This window comes from Macaca mulatta, chromosome 3 (assembly GCF_049350105.2).
Source record: "Macaca mulatta isolate MMU2019108-1 chromosome 3, T2T-MMU8v2.0, whole genome shotgun sequence".
NCBI lineage: Eukaryota > Metazoa > Chordata > Mammalia > Primates > Cercopithecidae > Macaca > Macaca mulatta.
In genome coordinates this window covers 91,838,917-91,858,897 of record NC_133408.1, presented here as the reverse complement: position 1 = coordinate 91,858,897, position 19,981 = coordinate 91,838,917, and the positions used below count along the sequence as shown (strand labels likewise).

Here is a 19,981-nt window from a genome sequence, read left to right as displayed (position 1 = left end):
TATAGGGTGGGAGAAGGGAGGTGGTCAGGCCGGGGGACCCTCCCTTTACTCTGGAGTCTTCCTGTACAGATTAAATAAGTGTACTTTGGGTATCTATCACCTTAAATATTTGTCTTTTCTTTATGCTAGAAACATTCAAATTATTTCCTTCTAGCGATTTGAAACGAAATGTACAATAGCATTTTGTAAACTATAGTCACCCTACTGATCTATCAGACACTAGGCCTTATTTCTTTTATCCAGTTGTATATTTATACCCGCTAATCAACTAATAAAATACTTTAAAGGGAAAAAATGTATTGTCATTTTTCTGGACTTTGTGAGGTTATGTGGTACTTGTTAACTTTTAAACACTTGTAATTTGTGTGATTTCTTTCCTCATTCTAAATGTGTATTTAAGTTCATATCTAATTTTGTATTTATAGTTTTGTGTTATGTTTTTCAAGGGGGGCTCATGAAGCCTGGTCTGCCCTCTTGTGTGAGTCCTTGGCAGCTGGCCAGCCGCCTGCATAGGAGGAGCCTCAGCTCGCCAAGCCATTTTTAAGAAGTTAACAACACAGGGAGGATCAGTCCCCTGGCATGCCAAGACCTTGGGTAAATTGCTGAACATCACTGGACTTCTTAAGTGTTTTTAGAAACTCCTTTTAGAACAATTAGCTATAAAGGGCACAGATACTCTCTTGCTTGGAATGGCACCCAAAGCACTTTATTAAAGGTTATTTCAGGAACAATGGAAGGGTTACTGATCCCAGGAGCACACAGCATTGCACAGTCATCCAGATATGCTTTTCATTGAGAGAAAGACATTTTGCAAAGACGCTGCTGAAGGAGACTCCTTTGGGCCTGTGACGTAGCAGCCCACACAGGGTTGTGGAATGAGTTTACCCATGCCTCTGCCTCCCTGTGCTCCCCAGGGGTGCATGCTCCTGAAAGGCTCAGTGCCCGCCTTGGTCTCCAAACACCTGTTTAATCTGGGGGTTGAACGGATTCTCCTTTCCCAGGATTTGGGGCCACTGGAGCTGCACCTTCTCCCAGAAACGATCCGCAAACAACAGCAAAGCCACCTGTGAGAGAGAACCCAAAGGAGGAGGAAAAGGGAAATTAGGACAAATCACTTACCAACAAGATTTCTCACGTGCTTTCTGCCAGAGACAGCCTCTAGGACGGCCCCGTGACTCCCAGCCCCATGTCTCTGTATAACCTCCATCCCTTGCTGGTGGTGGGACCTATCACTTGGTTCTAACAGAGGAAATGTGGCCGTGGTGAGGAGATGCTGCTTCAGCGATGCTGTCACGTTGTGTGAGGCTCGGCCTTGCTAGTGACTCGCTTCGGAGGCTCTCCTTTCTGGGCTGAAGCTGGGGGTGATCCAGCTGCCATCCAGCCTGAAGCTGGCTCATCAGTCCTGCAGACTCACGGGAATGAATCTGCCAACAGCCCGAATGAGTTTGAAAGTAGTTCTTCCCCAGATTAGTCTCCAGATGAGAACGTGGCCTGGATACCATGCTTTGATTTTCATTTGTGACACCCTAAGCAGAGGACCTAGTTAAGCTGTGACCCACAGAAACTGTGAGATCATAAGTGTGTATTGTGTTAAGCTGCTAAGTGTATGTAATTTGTTTTTCCAGTAATAGATTAAAATTCACTTTATCAGAAATTCACTTTTTATTCATCTGTGGACAGCTAGCATTTACTGCAGGCCTAAGGCTTGGGTTTTAGAGGTGAACATGGTATGTTCTTCCTTCCAGAAAGTCTCAGCCTAGTAAGGTAACCAGACATGCAAAATGACACCACCAAGCCCACAGAGAGGGCTGGGAGGCTGACGCACACATGGGAAAGGGAAGACATGTCACTTCTGTCTGGTGGGGGAAGGGGTGGGATCTCTCTGAAGAAGGTGGTGGCTGAGATGAATTTTCTAGGAGTTCCGCAGACAGATGATGTGGGGAAACAGTGCAATGGTAGAGGACACAGCATGTGCAAAGGCTCAGAGCTGTGGGAGAGAATGACATGTTTGGGGAACTACAGGTGCTTGGGAGTGGAGGCTGGCTGGGTCCCTGACTGGGTTGGGGGGGATCCTGGAAGGCTGTGAGTGCAGGGAGTCTGGCTGAAGTGCCAGAGAGGAATCCTTAGCTTAATACACAGCAGTCTCGACTCTTGCTCTCCCAGCCTGAGACTTGCTCTCTGGTTCTGCTGTCGCATATCAGGTTTCCCTTTACCCATGATGTTAGCTGGGTCCATTCTTGGTTGTCCAGTGTCTGGCTTGTCATTAACATGCCTTTGAGGAGGACGCTTTTTCTCTGCAGACCATGCCCTCATTTAGCAAATGGGACCTGGCCAGGCCTGCAGACTCCAGATGGCTCCATCTCAACAGTGGTTTTCAATGCTGAGCAATGAGAAATATGATTGCTGAAGGCCTCCAAGAGGGGAATACATTGTTTGGGAAGGATGCTCAGGGATATCCCCGACTTCTCCCCACAGGGCAGCTCACAGTCCCCTTCCTAATAGGCAGCAGGGCCAACTCCCTCTCTGGGCCCAGCCCTCTCATCTGGACATTGAGTGGGTGACAGAAAGTGATCCAAAGTCCTTTCTGTGTCTGACTATGTGTGAGATTTTAGTAGTTAGAGAAAACTAGGCCTGATTCAGTCACTGCATAAAGTCCCCAGCATTTTAATGTGTCCTGAGCCTTCTAAGGTGGACACAAACTTCACTCATCCCACTGCATAATCTCGGTCATGTCCATGCAGTGTCTCCCTCACAGCATAACACACAGACACCATACACACATACACCACACCCCTCACAACCCCACACCACACACACCCCCCCCACAAACACCACACACACACCACACTCCTCACAACCCCATACCACACACACATACATCACACACGCCCCACAAACACCACACACACACCACACTCCTCACAACCCCACACCACACACACATACATCACACACCCTCCACATACAGAAACACCACACACACACGCCACACACCACACACACCACACCCCTCACAACCCACACCACACACACATACATCACACACACTCCCATACCCCACACACCACACAGCATACACAGAAACACTACACATACTACACACCACACATACATACACCACACCCCTCACAACCCCACACCACACATAAATACATCACACACACACCCCACACACCACATGCCACATACACACCATACACACACCACACAGATACATCACATGCACACCACACACAGATACACCACATGCATCTCACACACACACACCACACACCCCACACCACACATACTCTCATATCCACACACACATCCTACACACACCCCCCACACACCTCAGATACCACCACATGCACACTCACCGCATACACATATCACATACACACACAACCCTTACCACACACACACCACACACACCCCCTATACCCACATCACACACACACCCTACATACCACACACACACACACAAACACCACATGTACCTCACCCCCAGACACCCCCACAGAAAGCACACAGATACTACACACACACACACAGCAAAACCACACACCATATGCACCCCACATATACTTCTTTGCACTTAAACGCAGGAGCACGGCAAAGGCTGCCTGCATAGCTGGCCAGTGCCCCAGGGAGGGCCGGATCATCTCTCACACAAAGCATCAGGGTCTTTGAAGACAGAGGCCTGGGCTTGTGGCTGTTTTCCTGCCATTTCTCAACAAAGGAGGCTGCTGCCAGGTCTGTGGAAAATTACTGGTTCTTCTTTTTTATGTTATTGGCTTTCAACTTGATACACCTAAGCTGTCTTTCTAACAGTCATGTGGCATCAAGGCATTTAGTTCCCTCTCTGTGTTAATAAGGCAGGAGACAGGGTGAGGGCAAGAAGAGGGAAACGAAAATGAAAGAGCTCAGATCTGAGCATTTGCTAACTGTTTGGTTTGAACGGAATTCGTTGGTTGTCACCCTAATAAGGAATAAAATATTTATGAGCAGGCATTGAGAAAATATTGAGCTGAAATGAGACTGGCATGCTTATCACTAAACTAGAGACTTGTGATAAAATGATCCACTGTAATCATTCATTCATTTGACAAATATTTACTGAGCACCTACTGTGGGTTTCTCATACCGCCATTTCCTGTTATAACTTCCACGAGGCACTGCACAGGGCAGGGCACAGCTACCCTTTCCTCTCTTTATCCAAGTTAGTTTCTTTCTCTCTCTCTCTCTCTTTCTCTCTCCCTTCCTTTCCTTCCCTTCCTTCCTTCCTTTCCTTTTCTTTCTTTCCTTCCTTCCTTTTTTCTCTCTCCTTCCTTCCTTCCTTCCTTCCTTCCTTCCTCCCTCCCTCCCTCCCTCCCTCCCTCCCTCCCTCCCTCCCTCCCTTCCTTCCTTCCTTCCTTCCTTCCTTCCTTCCTTCCTTCCTCCCTCCCTCCCTCTTTCTTCTTTCTTCCTTCTTCCTTCTTTCTTCTTTCTTTTCTTTTCTTTTTTTCTTTCTTTTTCTTTCTTGTTTTGAGACAAGATTTTGCTCTGTCACCCAGGCTGGAGTGCAGTGGTCAGATCTCGGCTCAGTGGAAGCTCCGCCTCCCAGGTTCAAGTAATTCTCTTGCCTCAGCCTCCCCAACAGATATTCTTTTATGCTTCTCTATTCATAGTCTAAAATATTAAAGCAAAACCTGTTCATTCTAGAAAAGCTGAAAACCCACTTAAGCAAAAAGAATAAAACACAATAAAATTCATCCGTAATTAAAATAGAGGCAGCCTCTGTTAACATGGGGTGTAGAGCCTTTCTGATTTTGTATCTTTTTTTTTTTTTTTTGAGATGGAGTCTCACTCTGTCGCCTATGCTGGAGTGTAGTGGTGTGATCTCGGCTCACTGTAACATCCGCCTACCCAGGTTCAAGTGATTCTCCTGCCTCAGCCTCCCAGGTAGCTGGGATTACAGGCACATGCCACCACGCCTGGCTAATTTTTGTATTTTTAGCAGAGACGAGGTTTCACCATGATGGCCAGGCTGGTCTCGAACTCCCAGTCTTAGGTGATCTGCCCGCCTTGGCCTCTCAAAGTGCTTGGATTACAGGTGTGATCCAATGCGCCTGGCCCTGATTTTATATCTGAATACACACACACACACACACACACACACACACACAGGATTCCTCTTGAATATCATCTTGTAATCTGCTCTTATTGAAGTCGAATTTAGACACAGTAAAATGAACTCTCTTTGGTAAACAGTGCCATGAATTTGACAAATGCATATAGTTGAGTCATTGCTCCTATAATCTGTAGTCTTATCATATTTACTTTGCTCTACATTATAAACATATTTCTGTGTCACTAAAGGTGTATCTGTTTTGTTTTGTTTTGTTTGTTTGTTGTTGTTGTTGTTGTTTTGAGACGAAGTCTCACTCTGTTGCCCAAGCTGGAGTGCAGCGATGCGAACTTGGCTCACTGCAACCTCCGCCTCCCAAGTTCAAGCAATTCTCCTGCCTCAGCCTCCTGAGTAGCTGGGACTATAGGCATGCACCACCACGCCTGGCTAATTTTTGTATTTTTAGTAGATGGGGTTATTCAGTGCAAGGTATGCCATCAGATGGATGCAAGCTAATTCATTTTACCAATGGAAACTTTTATTATATACCCTCCACCCCAGCATTTGTTCTCAGGATGGGAGGATGGAGACACCCTCCTCCTGCTAGTTCACACAACCTTGGCAGCCCAGGAGGTCATCAGCTCCCCTACTAAGCATGTGTGTGGAATAATATCTATTCCAGAAGCATGTTAGGGAATGAGTGCTCTGATTAAGTAGGATCTTCTGGTTAACAGAGGTTCTTTTCCAGGTATTTTCCTTTGTAGTTGAACGTCTTTCAGAGCCCACTTTCTTGTTAAGTTGTATATAAGTACATCCAATTCATAAGACAGTAAAGCCAGAAGTGGTTTCACGGTTCATCAAGTTAGCTTCTTGTAATACAGCGTGATGCTTTATTCAATCACCTGATGATCTGGAATCATGCTGGGCCATCCTTCCATTGGCCTGTGACTGCTGTGGAGAATGTGGGAGGAGAGTGGGCAGGATCTATACTGACTCCAGGATGCACTTGACTTTGATTCCTTGAGTAAAATCTCTGATAAGAACTTGCCTTGCTGTCCTGCGACTCTGTGTTTGGTCATTTAAAAAATCTTTTTAAAATACAACTTTTCCTTTTGTTTGTCTCCATCTCTCTGGACTAGTTCCTAACCAAATCACCCTCCACGCCACTACTACAGGCGTCTTTTTAGATCACAAGTCGGGCTATTTCTTTCTTGCTTGAGAACGTCCAGTGGCTCCCCATCTCCCTCAGGACCAAGGTCAAGCCCCAGACAGATCTTCCATGATCTGGTTCCTTAATAAGCAGTACATTTCTCCCTCTGTCAACTCCACGGTCATACTCTCCAGCTGCACCGAGCCCTTTTATTTCCTCCAAAATGCCATGCTTTCTTTCATATTCAGGTCTTTGTCCATGCAGTTGCCTCTGCTCAAAACACTTCCTGCAACCCCTCTTTGCTTCCCTTCACTCTACTAGTTCATGGTCTTAGTTTCGACATCACCTCCTCTGAAAACTATTTTTTTTTTTTTTTGAGATGGAGTTTTGCTTTTGTTGCCCAGCCTGGAGTGCAATGGCACGATCTTGGTTCACTGCAACCTCCGCTTCCCGGGTTCAAGCGATTCTCCTGCCTCAGCCTCCTGAGTAGCTGGGATTACAGGCATGCGCGCCATCATGCCTGGCTAATTTTGTATTTTTAGTAGAGACGGGGTTTCTCCATGTTGGTCAGGCTGGTCTAGAACTCCCGACCTCAGGTGATCCACTCACCTCGGGTTCCCAAAGTGCTGGGATTACAGGCGTGCGCCACCCCACCCGGCCTGAAAACATTTTTGAACACCTCTCTCTCCCATCCTACCTCATAATGCTCTGTGGTGTTCTGTACTTGCACAGTTGGAGGCATTTACTGCTTTATATTTAATTGTCTGTTTACTCATCATTTTCCTACTCTATACTATAATTTTAAATGGCAGGGCGTTTTCTTGTTCAGTTTTGAATTCTCACTGCATTTGACACTGGGTAGTCACTCAATAAATAGTTTTGGATGGCACTTTGCCAATCTGGACTTTTCAGCTCAATATACATGATAAATAGGCAGGCTTTAGGCCTGGCTATCTGTTCTTGGCCACTTGATCACCGGCTACCAGCATGTGAACAAATCTTGCAGGAATAGCATAAGATTATGGCACATATTGATTTTCAGCTTTTGACTGTGTTTTCAATAACCAGATATAGTGAAACTGTTTGAGTGCAAGACAGAGCCCCAATTTGACAGACCTTGAACCTCAAAATCATTTTAAGAGTCAGGGACAGAATGGTCATTTGATAGATGGGATAAATATATGCTGGGGGATAAAACAAAGCTGTCTTTGATCCTCTTCTTTTTAGTTTGTTCCTGATACTCTACGTGACCATCTTTTCATATGCCCATTGTCTACAGAATCAGAAGGGTAAGATGCTACTCTGTGCAGAGAATGACAAGAATTGCTACCTAATAACTGCTAGAAAGAAGGGAGCCAGGCGCAGTGGCTCACGCCTGTAATCCTAGCACCTTGAGAGACTGAGGCGGGTGGCTCACCTGAGGTTGGTAGTTCGAGACCAGCCTGACCAACATGGAGAAGTCCCGTCTCTACTAAAAATACAAAATTAGCCAGGCTTGGTGGCACACGCCTGTAATCCCAGCTACTCAGGAAGCTGAGGCAGGAGAATCGCTTGAACCCAGGAAGCGGAGGTCGCAGCGAGCTGAGATCACGCCATTGCACTCCAGCCCAGGCAACAAGAGTGAAACTCTGACTCGAAAAAAAAAAAAAAAAAATAGAAAGAAGGGATATACACAAACTCTTCTAAAACCAAAGACATCATTTTTTGGGGAATAGACCCTGATATTTAACCAGAATCTAGCCAATAATTTTCTTTGATCAACTCATCCAATCGATACACAGGAAGGTTAGAAATTCTGAGGGCATTATTCTGATTTTTTTTTTTTGTGGCTATTTAAATCTGTGAGGTGGGCATTTAATACTTACTTCAAAATTTGCTCAGCATTTGTGGGACACCACTTTTACTCATTTGTTGGAGAGTGGGCACCCTTCTAGTTCCTTTTGAGGTGATTCTTACCCCTGGCATGAGCACTGGTTGAGCCTAGAGTTGGAGGAAGGTAGGCTGTGTTTACCTTCATTCAGGCTCCTGAGGGGACAATCAGCCCTCTTGTGGCCTGGGTCTCGATGGCCAGTCAGGGAGCATCCTCAGGCATGCCCCTCACGTTTGTACCCTTTGGTAGCCACACCATGCTTCCCTAACTGCTGGAGCAGAAAGCTTCTAGTGATGAGGGATTGCCTGAGAGTAAATGGCCCATCCCTCCCCATAGAGGAGCAGCTTTCTACATTTTACAAGTGGCAGAACAACTCCCCCACTTCTTTTTCTTCTTCTTCTTAATAAAGAAATGTCATGAGCAAGTCCAGGACATACAACAGATAAAAGTAGAGCTTCTCTGGTTGAAGCCAGAATAATGGGATGGGAGTGGAGCCAGGAGGGGACACAGTCCCACCCTCTGGCTCCCCTTGCTTTGTGAAGAGACCAGAGGAGAGCTACTTTACAGAACTGTACTTTGGATCCTCGATAGAAACAGCTCTTACTGTAGGATACCGCTAAGGACATTGTTCTCCTCCTATACAGCACCCTTTCTAGGAGGACCATAGAATACGTTTCTCATGGGTCTCACTTCCAAAAAATCCTTGTTATTTTCCTCTTTTTTTTTTTTTTTGGAGTGCTTGATTTATTTTTCTTATCTTATGGAAGCCATGGCTTAATGCCCCTTTTAGCATTGCACAGAGCTGCCCTTCTGGCAGTTTCTCAGGACTGCCCTGCACATATTTTATGAATTATAGAAACTAAGTCAGGAATCCAAGTATAATTTCTACTTTATTTTCCTATTGTCCCAAATTTCACTTTGTTTTCATTAAATCTTCTATCTTATACGTGTATGTACCTTACCTCAAATCCTTTCTTTCTGGAACAAAACAGGATAAAAATAAACACATGAATGTGTAAGCATAATTAAAAACTAACAAACCATCCAATAACCTTCGGCAGCCACCATGTGACTGCGCTCACCTCGTTGGGGTGGAATCCATCCACGGGCTCGATGAGCTGCCAGGGCTGTCCGCCTCTCTTCTGCCACTCCTGTATGACTGCAGGACACAAAACGAGAGGGTTACAGACACACTTGCACAAGCAACGGCCAACATCCAAGGACAAGGACATGAGAGCTGCCTATGCCCTCCCGGGCCCATGTTGACTCAGCCACGGCTGTCTCTGAGCTGCTCTCTTGCACTGGGGGATTTCTGAACATAAAAAATCTTCCCACTGTGTGTGTGTGTGTGCTTTTTCTAACTCAGGAAGGGAATACATGAGAATGTTGGATGAATGTGGTTTGTGTAGCAGGGAGGGCAGTAGGAAAAGGTGAGCTCTAAAATATTCAACACCTATTTCAGTACATGTCACTTTTCGGTGGTGCGGTAGGATGGTATTACAGTAGGGGAAAGTCAAACATTTTGTTAACATCCCCTTTCATGGGTTGCCATTTGCAGACTCTGCCTGCATGTGTCAAGCACTTGCCTTTAAAAATCATACAGTATGTCAGGAATATAATTACATAAAATTATCTCATCGCCACAGTTAGAGGGAGTATGGCTGCAGAAAAAATATTATGAACCCCAAAGTGATGAAAAGCAATGAAACTGTCCTTCAACAGGGGTGAGAGACCAAGAATGTCAGTTGCTCTAAGGCAGCAGCACAATTAACTCTACATCATTCCATCATACAGTCAGTAAGAACTCCTCAAGGAAACTTCAAATCCCTAGGAAGCCTCCAGAGAGCAGCATCTGAGCCAGCTGCTCCTGGCGAAGCTACGCCCTCACTTTCCCAGCGTCCAGTGATGGGGGCAGGCACAACTAAGATTCCTCCCGTTCTTTACTCTTCATTCCCCAGAAAACTCAAGAACATAGGTCTGTGCCCTCTGTTTCTCCCCTTCTCATCCCAAAGTAAGGATGGAAATTCTGTCAGGGGCTTTGATTGGACAAGAGGGGCTGGACTTCCCATGGCTGAGTCAATACAAGGCTGCTTCTGCAGTTAGTCCTAATATTCCAGCATGGTATCCTCACTTACTACTTAGCCTCCATTCCCCAGGGGCTGAGGATAATGCTGCCCTTCTCAAAGCTCAGGAAAAAATTCATACTAGTGGTTTGGAGTCCTACACACTGAATCTCCAGCCCCTGTTAGCTTATTCTCTGGCAGAAAGACTGCCCCTGAGCCGCAGCCTCATATTATGCTTCTAGAGGCTGTTAGAAGAAGCAGCTATTGAAAAGTGGCCTTTGCATTTCTTGAAAACTCAAATTGAGGACACTGTCCACTGTGTTATGTGGTGTCTGCCACACAGAGTCTCCAGGGAGAAGTTGCGGCGTGCTGGTAAATAACACTTCTCTCTGAAGGAATGGTAGGTACCTCCTCTTCTAATAGGAAGCTCAGAGCTGCAGCAATGCTTAAACAGCACTCACTCTCATGCAAGTTTATTTGTTCTGCCAAGCCAGCATGCAGCTTTCGACAATATCTTTCTTGCCCTTGGCCATAGTGTCTTGTAAAGGGACAGTTTTGGGGAAGCTTGCCTGGTTCAGTCTTCAGCTTGCCTGGCCTGTTTTTCCTGTTTTGCCTGTTTTTTCTTTTTTTTGGGTGGGGGGGGTGCATGACCTTGGAATCCAACCTTCTTCTTGAGGTTCAATTCTAGCTGCCCCACCTTTCCCTCTGGACTTGACACTCTGAAGCTCCTGTGGGTTCCAGACTGCCCTGCTGGCTGCAATACTGGCCCTGCCTGCTCAGGCATGTTGTCCAGCCCATTCCCTGCCATTCCTGATCTGAACATCCAACAAATTGCCCTTAATGGAGAACCAGGCGTCTGGAAAGATTTCTTCAAACGCAGAGCCAGGATCACCACTCTCAGTTCTCTTTGTCCTTTTATGATCTTTGTCTCGTCTATCCTTGCAGTCCCACAGGAGTCTCTCAAACAACAATCAGCAATGATGCAGAAAGACCCAGGCCAGGTGAAATGTCAGCCTCCCCGTCCCCTCTGTGACTTCAGAGATAACATCATCTCCATTCTACTTGTGCTCCTTTTTGCTTCACCAAAGTTCTTGATGAACATTTTGTCCCTTCTCCCACTTTTCCCTTTATTTTTAGTTGGGTTTCACTTTATGCTGTACAGATGCTAACAGAAGAAAGAAAAGAAAGAATGAAAGAAAATCCCAACAGTGTGTTGCAAGGACTGAATGTTTGTGTCCCTTTCAAATTCCTGTGTTGAAACTCGAATCCACAGTATGATGGCATAGGTAATTATTCTATGAAGATGGAGCCCCCATCATGGGGTTCATGCCCATGAATTCATGCCCAGCCAGGTGTGGTGGCTCATGCCTGTAATCCCAGCACTTTGGGAGGCCGAGGCGGGTTGATCACGAGGTCAGGCATTCAAGACCAGCCTGGCCAACATAGTGAAACCCCGTCTCTACTAAAAATACAAAAGAAAACCCAAAAATAAAGAAACAAACCAAAAGATTAGCCGGGTGTGGTGTTGGGCACCTGTAATTCCAGCTACTCGAGAGGCTGAGGCAGGAGAATTGCTTGAATCTGGGAGGAAGAGGTTGCAGTGAGCCGAGATTGCGCCACTGCACTCCAGTCGGGGCGACAGTGTGAGATTCCATCTCAAAAATCAATAAAAATAAAATGAACCCCAGAGGGCTCTCTCACTCTTTTTTTTTTTTTAAACCATATGAGGATACAATGAGAAGTTGGCAGTCAGCAACATGGAAGGGGACCCTCACCAGAACCTGACCATGCTGGCATCCTGATTTTAAACTTTTAGCCTCCAGAACTGTGAGAAATAACTTTTTGTTGTTTATAAGTCACCCAATTCATGGTATTTTATTACAGTATTCTGAGACAAGACAGTTATTAAAAAATTCCCAGGTGTGCTAATAAGAGCAAGCCAATGGGAATTGAGCCCAATCAAGACTTCAGACAGAATCTACTAAAAAGTTGTGAAGAGTTGGATGAATAAGACATGGAGGCAGAGTCCTCTTGTAATAAATAGATGCACAGCAAACCAGGACCTGACCTGGACTATCCTGGTGTCATCTGATGCAGTGGTGGTAGGAAGCCTCTTAAATACTTTTTGACTCTCTATGTCTGCAAAGAGTTAAATGACATATTGAATCAAAATACATGCCTGAGATGGCTAAGAAAAAGTCTAGAAAAGGATTATGGTGATCAGGAGCTCTGGAAAATCCACAGTAGACAGCAAATTTGAACCTGTTAAGGAAACACAGTTTAAACAAGATCGTGTTCCTTGAGAAGAATGTTTACTAGGAGCCTGATATTACAAAGGTGAGATTTGCTTATACAGGAGTTTCTTAGACTGTGATTCAATTTTGGCATCTAGGCTTAAAGTAATTCTAGGCTATTTTCATTTTGATTTGCATTTTATGTGAGTTACTAATTACCAAACTAAAACCTATGGCCCTTAGAGAAAGAAAGAGAGGTGTTGATAGATGTCTTCATGGAACAAGATGATTCAATTATCAGAGTTAGTGATGCAGGTTGAGCATCTCACATCTGAAAAGCCAAAATCCAAAATGCTCTAAAATTCAAAACTTTTTGACTGTCAACATGATGCTGAAAGGAAATGCGTATTGGAAAACTTTGGATTTTGTATGTAGGATGCTCAACTGCTAAGTATATATAATGCATATATTCCAAAGTCCTAAAACATCCCCCAAAATCCAAAATCTGAAACACTTTTTGTCCCAAGCATGCAGGATAAGGATATTCAACCTATACTGTGTTTTCAAAATGAGAAGAGATGACCATTCCCTTCTCCTTCCCTTGGAGACTTGAGCAATCCCATGATTGTGGGGATTATAAAAGGAAAACTCAGGAAAAAAAGCACAAAGAAAGAGAAGGGATATTTACTTGCCAAGCTTTGCAGAGGAACAGGGTTGGGAGCAGTGGGAGAGGTCCACCTTTTATCATCACCATAGTCCAGCAATTCTAAATGATGTCGATGACAACACATTCCTCCCTGCTAGGAAATTATTCCTGTCTGTCAACTCCCATCCCTTCCCTACATTAGGTGGCAACTACAAGGGAGTCCAGCCTTTGGAAGAACTTGCTTGCCATATAAAATAATACAATAGGTGTTAAAAGAAAATGCTGCAAGTTTACTAAGACTACACCCTGTTTATTTACAGAGGTAAGCATCATTTTTTCCCCATATGATTATTATGCCTGTGAGGGCTACGGGTCATCACATGCATGTAGCTATCAGGACAGTAAAACTTAAGGGAGCTTCAGTAACTCACAGGCAAGTGTTTATTTAGGATTTTATCTGTATCATGGCCAATGTCAAAGGAAAGATCCTTTTTTTGTTTATCTCAGTATGAATTCTGCTTTCTTGGGAGAAATGCAATACCAGACACTGGTCTTTACTTTTTCCTTGATTGATTTTAGAGTGGGAGGTCCAATCAAAGATAACATGGTAAGTTGGTCAGTTTCCTTTCTACTTTGGAACATAACTTAAAATAGACCAATGAATTCCTATTTGTCCTTCAGAAGACCTGGATTAAGTTTCTTGAATGATCATGGATGATCTGTGGAGATTTGGAGCATGATGTATTTTGTTTTGTTTTCTTCTTCTTTAACATAGTTTATTTGTAAAATCAAAGAAACGGCTAACGACCAGCTTTCCAAAGATGTAACAGAAAGAATGGAGGAAGACTCATAAAACACTTGATAGCTGTTTGATGAACAGCAACACTAGCAGATATTTTAAAGAAAAGGCTGCTTTCTGGTCAGCACCATAAAGTCATTGGCTGATTTCACAAATGTATTCATGGTGAGGGGAAGCAAGAGCCAGGTTTACTCCAATTGAGCTATCTGGGAAGCTGAGGGCAGCTGGAGATATATTTAAACTGTCAGTGTAAAAATGGCTTTGCCAGCCAAGTGGCATTTTCTTTCCTCTGTGGGGAGGTGTGGTGCAGACAAAGAAAAAGAATATCACCTGCTCAAGTTGGCATTTCCTGAAGGGAGGAAAAGTTGCTGCCTCTGTTTAGTTCATAACCAGTTGGAGAATGAGTCAGCAAGAGACAAAAAGAGTCTTTGGAGATGAGCAATCACTTTTCAGTGCTGGACTGAGGCTGCCAGGGTGGAAAATGAACGGGTCTTGTGCCTACCTTCAAGAGACAGGGACCCTCAACTGCAATTTGCTCTGTCACAAGGATGTGAAATTGTGAATTTTAATATCATGAAAAATGAGAATATTTTTAACACAATGGTCAGATCACATACAGTACCAAAATGAGAGGAGAGATTTTCATGGGACTATCAGGACTGCAGACGTAATAAATAACTCTGTAGGATTTTAATTTCTGATAAAAGATTACTTTTCTTCTTGGTAATGAGATGCATTTCTACCATACCTTCCTTGAAGGAACTCAAAGTACTTCACAGACATGAATGGAGCTGGGGGGTGGGTTGGACATCAGGAGTGAAGGAGTTGCTTCATACACACTGACGATGGTGGGGGCAGGGGGATGGCCACTAGCAGTTATTGAGTCCTTACAACTTTACAAGTTTTGTTTTACTTGATCCTTACATGGGTTAGTTATTTCTATCCTACATGCAAGAAGACAAAGGCTGGGTGGTTATTTAATTCACTTGAGGCTACCCAGCTATTCTGTGTCTGAGCTGGAATAGGAACACAGTTGTAAATTCTGGGCTCTTTCTATAACCACACATTGTACCCACATGAGGTGGGTTTCTGGGAAGATGAGCTGCCCAGGCATGGGCGGTCACCCATGGAGATGGATCTTGGAGGGGATTATCCCTCCAGCTACTTTGGAAAATGCTAAAATTTCAAGTTAAAAATGTCTTTTGCAGTACCCAACTCTCAGCTTAAGTCAGGACACTACCACAGTTCCCAAAAACCAGACAGAAAAGCTAGCTCTTTCAGAGGTGGACAAGGCGGCACCTAGACATCAAATGCAGGTGCTGTATCAGATGTTCATGGGGGTGGGCCCCACAGTGGTCCCACTGTTCTCACAGGCCTTCCCTAGTGGGGTGTCCACTAACTTCCTGAGGAGAAGACGAAGAAGGCCCCATGGAGAAATGCCTAGGAGGCTTCTACCACGTTGATGTAGAATGTTCAGTTCAGCTTAATTCAACTTTTTGCTTTTTCACTGCGTCTATTATTGCTGTGAGGACAAGAAAGGACTGATGAGGCTCTGCTTCCAAGCATGTCAGTTCAGCAGTGGAATTCTGGGCAGACAAGAATAAAGCTCTTCTCTCTATATCCTCCACAGAGATAAGGACTCTTCTGTTTTGTTGACAATTATGTTCCCAGCACCTTCATAGCTCTGGGCACATAACAGGACTTACAAATCTGATGACTGACCCAGCTCTTAATCTTGAGGCATTATAGAGCTCCATTTATTAAACTTTATTTTTATTTTTATAGAGATGAGGTCTCTGTCAACCAGGCTGGAGTTCAGTGATGTGATCACAATTCACTGTAGCCTCAACCACCCAGGCTCAAGTGATCCCCCCATCTCAGCCTCCAGAATAGCTGGGACTACAAGCATGCACCACCATGCCTGGCTAATTAAAAAAATTTTTTCATAGAGATGGGGTGTCGCAATGTTGCCCAGGCTGGTCTTGAACTCCTGGACTTGAGTGATCCTCCCACCTCGGCCTCAGAAACCATTTACTAAACTGTAATGGGCATAGAAATGATCTGTGGATTGTGTTTGAATGCAGGTTCTGATTAGGTAGGTAGGTCTGGAGTGGGCCCTGGAATTCTGCATTTATAACCAGCTCTTGGGTGGTGTTGATTTTGCTTATCCAGAAGCATACATTGAGTAGCAAGGGTGTAAGGAAATGGTACCTTTTCTGTGTAACAGGCATAACATTTAGGAGGATGGCACATTACTTCATACAATCATCACAGAGAATTGTTAGGAAGATATGGTATCCCCATTTCCAGGGCTGGAAAGGGAGTTTAAAATATTCAGAGAATTGCCTGCAGTCCCAGAGATAATAAATGACAGAGCTAGAGATCACTCTGGAAAGTAAGAAAGTCCCATGTGAGTGTTAGACATTATTATATTTTTAATAACTTTATCTATATTCAAGGTTGATGATGATCAAAGATCACTTGGTGGTGCATTTGTTTACACCAGGAATTCATTAATGAGTCTTCAACTCTGCATTTTAATGAGAAGTTATTTATCAAAATGTCTCTCCCCATGAGAGAAATGTGTATCACCTAGGCAGGAAATCTAGTTAAGGGAGATCAGTCTTGTTGAAAGGATGTTAGGAATTGAACTACTAGAGTCTGCAATGCAAAATGTGTCAGCGAATGTAATATTTGATAATTCATGATGGCCATCTGCTCCAACCCAGATGCTACGGATGGGGGCATTGGGGGTGGGGGACAGAGATGATAAACTCTGGATGAGGAATCTTCCATCTTTCGCCTACACTGTGAAACCCTTCATTAGCATTATCTCATCTGGCAGTCAACAGGGGGCTTTGCTCTTGTATAAAAATTGCTTAGCAATGAAAATGAATCAGGAAGGATTACAGTCAATAAGCAATAATTTTTCAGACTCAAGATGTAAAGGGTAAATCAGTAGCTACAGTAATCATGCCTGTTTTTGTGTGGCCCCTCAGCAGTGACTACAGTGTTTGGACAGAATGCTAAAAAACAAACTTAGTAATAGTCTTTCCAGAAAGTTGGGACATGGGTTGATCACTTTGCCACGGGCAAGTTCTTTGGTCCCTCCCTTAGAGGTTCTGATTAAGTTCATCCTGTATGGAGTGTGGGAATCTGCACTGCTCTTGAGTCCCTGGGTATTTCAGGGCCCACTGTGAGAGGTGCCACCATATCCCTCATTTCTGTCACATCCATCAGGTAACCAGGGCTTTTAACCTGGGAAGAACAGGTTAGTGAGTGCATTAACCTGTAGGTTGCCAGCCCAAATCTCTTTCTAACCAGTCGCTGGCTCTATTGCATCAGGGATTCTAAAATGATGTTGAAGTACAGAGGTAATGCTGAGCCCAATCTTTTCAGAAAAAGTCCCACATTTTATCTTTTTTCAATACTGAGAGCTATTAGTGTGTCAGAATAGGCAGGAGTAACCCTGCCTAGTCTGCGGCCTGCTGGCTTATAAAAAGCAGTATAAAACCAGCTGCCCAGGCCCTAAACTAGCTGCTGCTTTCATCTTCTGTCAACACCCAAACAAAGCTACTTACTTTCATGGAAGGCAAAATCCATGTAGAAAAGATCGAAGTTTGTAAATTTCTCACTGGCTGCAATTTTTTTCAGTGTGTTGGAGAGTTGCTCTGCTCTCTGAAGAGAGATGAAACAGGGAGAATTCCATGAAATCTAGACTTTGACTTTAGTGACATAATTCAGGCAGAACAAAGAAATCGATCATCCCCATCCTACTCTACTTTCATTTCTCCAAGCCATCAGCAGACAGCTGCTCTGCACATTAAATTCTAGTCACATACAAATGGCCAATGAACGTGAGACAAATGTTAACATTCTTTAGGAATTGAATCAGTGTAAATTAGTGATACTAGTTTTTCCACCCTTGGGATTGTCAAAAGTAAGATAACCATGATATTGAATGTTGTCATGGGTAGGTGTCATTAGCTTAACTTTTCTAGAGAGCAATTTGGCAATATGGATCAAATCCTTAAACACGGACATACCCTTTGGCCCAGTAATTCTTCTAGGAATTTGTCTCAAGGGAATAGAGATGTACACAGAGACTTACACCTTTAGATATATGATTGTTCATCACAATGCTATTTATCATAGTATAAATTTGGAAACAATCTAAATGTCCAACACCAAAGGATGAAATAAATCATAATATATTCACATGTATAAACTTTAGAATGGTTTCAATATTATGGTGTGGAGAAACAATTTATGAACACTGGAAAGCATAACAGAGTATGTGCATTCTCATACTATGTAGGCAAAAAACCAAATATATTGATCTCTGGAAGTGGTAATGGGAAGACATACACATATACTAACTTTGGGTGGTGAAATTTTGGGTGATCTTTGTTACTTTTCTTTATTTTTTTTGTGTTCTCCAAGTTCAAAAAATTGAAATATGCTTTCTATGTAAAAAATGTTCAATAAGTCTTTTGTTCATTCATTTTTGTTTTTGAGACAGGGTCTTGCTCTGTCGCCCAGGCTGGAATGCAATGGCGCGATCTTGGCTCACTGCAACCTCCGCCTCCTGGGTTCAAGTGATTCTCATGCCTCAGCCTCCTGAGCAGCTGGGACTACAGGTGCCCACCATGACACCTGGCTAATTTTTGTATTTTTAGTAGAGATGGGGTTTCATCATGTTGATCAAGCTGGTCTCAAACTCCTGACCTCAAGTGATCCTTTCACCTCAGCCTCCCAAAGTGCTGGGATTACAGGTGTGAGCCACTGCGTCCAGCCTCAATAAATATTTTACAAAGAGATTATTCACCATCCATGAAAGAAGTGCAAATCATATTCTTTGAGCAATGGATTCCCTGAGAGAAGGGAGGAAGGTTCTTATTTACCTCGGGAGAACTTCTGTCATGCATAGGGGCCAAACTCAGCCAACTCTCTCCAAATCCACAACTATGCTTAGGACCAGCTTTAAAAGGTGTGTGTCTGTGTGTGTGTGTGCGCGCGCGTGCACAGGGGAGTGTTTGTGCACACATGTGGACACACGAGAGAGACAGTGGCTGAGAAACACAGTCAGCAGAGGACAGACCCAGAGCGAGACAGAAGGAGACAGGGTGTACCAGGTTCTCTTGGCTCCCCAAGCACCTGGAAGGTTTGATCTTGTTATTCACCAGCTTGGAGACCATCCCCCTGCCAGGATCCCATCCCCAGTGAAAACTCTGCAGCAAACACAGGGAAAGAATGATCAAAGATGGTATCAAAAGGCCTGTGACAGTCGTACCTCTGAAGTGAGAGTCCGCAACGTCTTGTTGGAAGACATCCAGCCGTGGCAGGGGCTGACCTGAGAGCGGGAAAACACTTTGATTACAGAGGAACAGGGTGGGTTAGCAGGCCTTGAAGCAAGCCAGTGAGTGCTCACCTGGAGGCAGTTCAGGAAGGAGTACAAGTGCGCATAGGTCACGTCTTTATTTAGCTGGCCTGGAAAACAGAACGGTCTGGTAGATTGCAGGCACTCAGCAATAGCAGCATTTAGAGACACTCGGGGGCTTCCCTGCCTCCCTTGCAGAAGGTCGCTATTTCCAGCGGATTCCCCTGATTTTTCATGCAGCATTGCTCTTGAAGAATGCCTGTGCTTTCCTCCTTTCTGAGCCTCTAGAAATTCAGACCCAGAGTTGGGGAGGAGCCCTGAGGAGCTCACTTCCATATAGAGCTCTGGACATGGGCCAGGATGGGGCTGGGGAAACTGGCCTCATCTGGACTCAGGAAAAAGAAATCCAAGTATCCTACAGCTCGATATGAATGAGGATGCCTTGAATAAAGCCCTTTAAGAGCAGCACTTTCTCCTGGCCGTGGTATGAAATGCTCCCTGCATGGGGCACAGGGAACATTCGAGGTGGCGGTTGACCTAATTCTCTTTTCGAGGTTTATGGAACGCACAGGTCTGACCAAATTATGCCATGCCAAGGGCCTGGCAGGACGTTCTGAGTATCTGAAGCTCTGACCACGTAGTTCCCTGCAGTTGGTGAGCTGAAAGCTGTGCAAAATGCTCGGGTGGCCCATGGGATGGGGAGGCAATACCTCATGTCTCCCTTTGTGGCACTGGATTAAGGGCTGTCCA

At 44.4% G+C, this 19,981-nt stretch overlaps 1 protein-coding gene across 2 annotated transcripts in view; it reads right to left on the bottom strand.

Annotated features, from left to right (window-relative positions):
* Nucleotides 1-684: 684 nt before the first annotated feature.
* Nucleotides 685-19,981, bottom strand: part of AOAH (acyloxyacyl hydrolase) — a 196,671-nt gene continuing 177,374 nt past the window's right edge. For both annotated transcript variants that reach the window (XM_001102698.5, XM_077996935.1), the window contains exons 17-21: nt 19,283-19,341; nt 19,145-19,204; nt 17,433-17,529; nt 9,192-9,268; nt 685-1,064 (exon numbers count right to left, since the gene is read on the bottom strand). In XM_001102698.5, the coding sequence (XP_001102698.4) occupies nt 936-1,064; nt 9,192-9,268; nt 17,433-17,529; nt 19,145-19,204; nt 19,283-19,341 (422 nt within the window). In that variant the 3' untranslated portion in view covers nt 685-935. The remainder of the gene's footprint in view (nt 1,065-9,191; nt 9,269-17,432; nt 17,530-19,144; nt 19,205-19,282; nt 19,342-19,981) is intronic.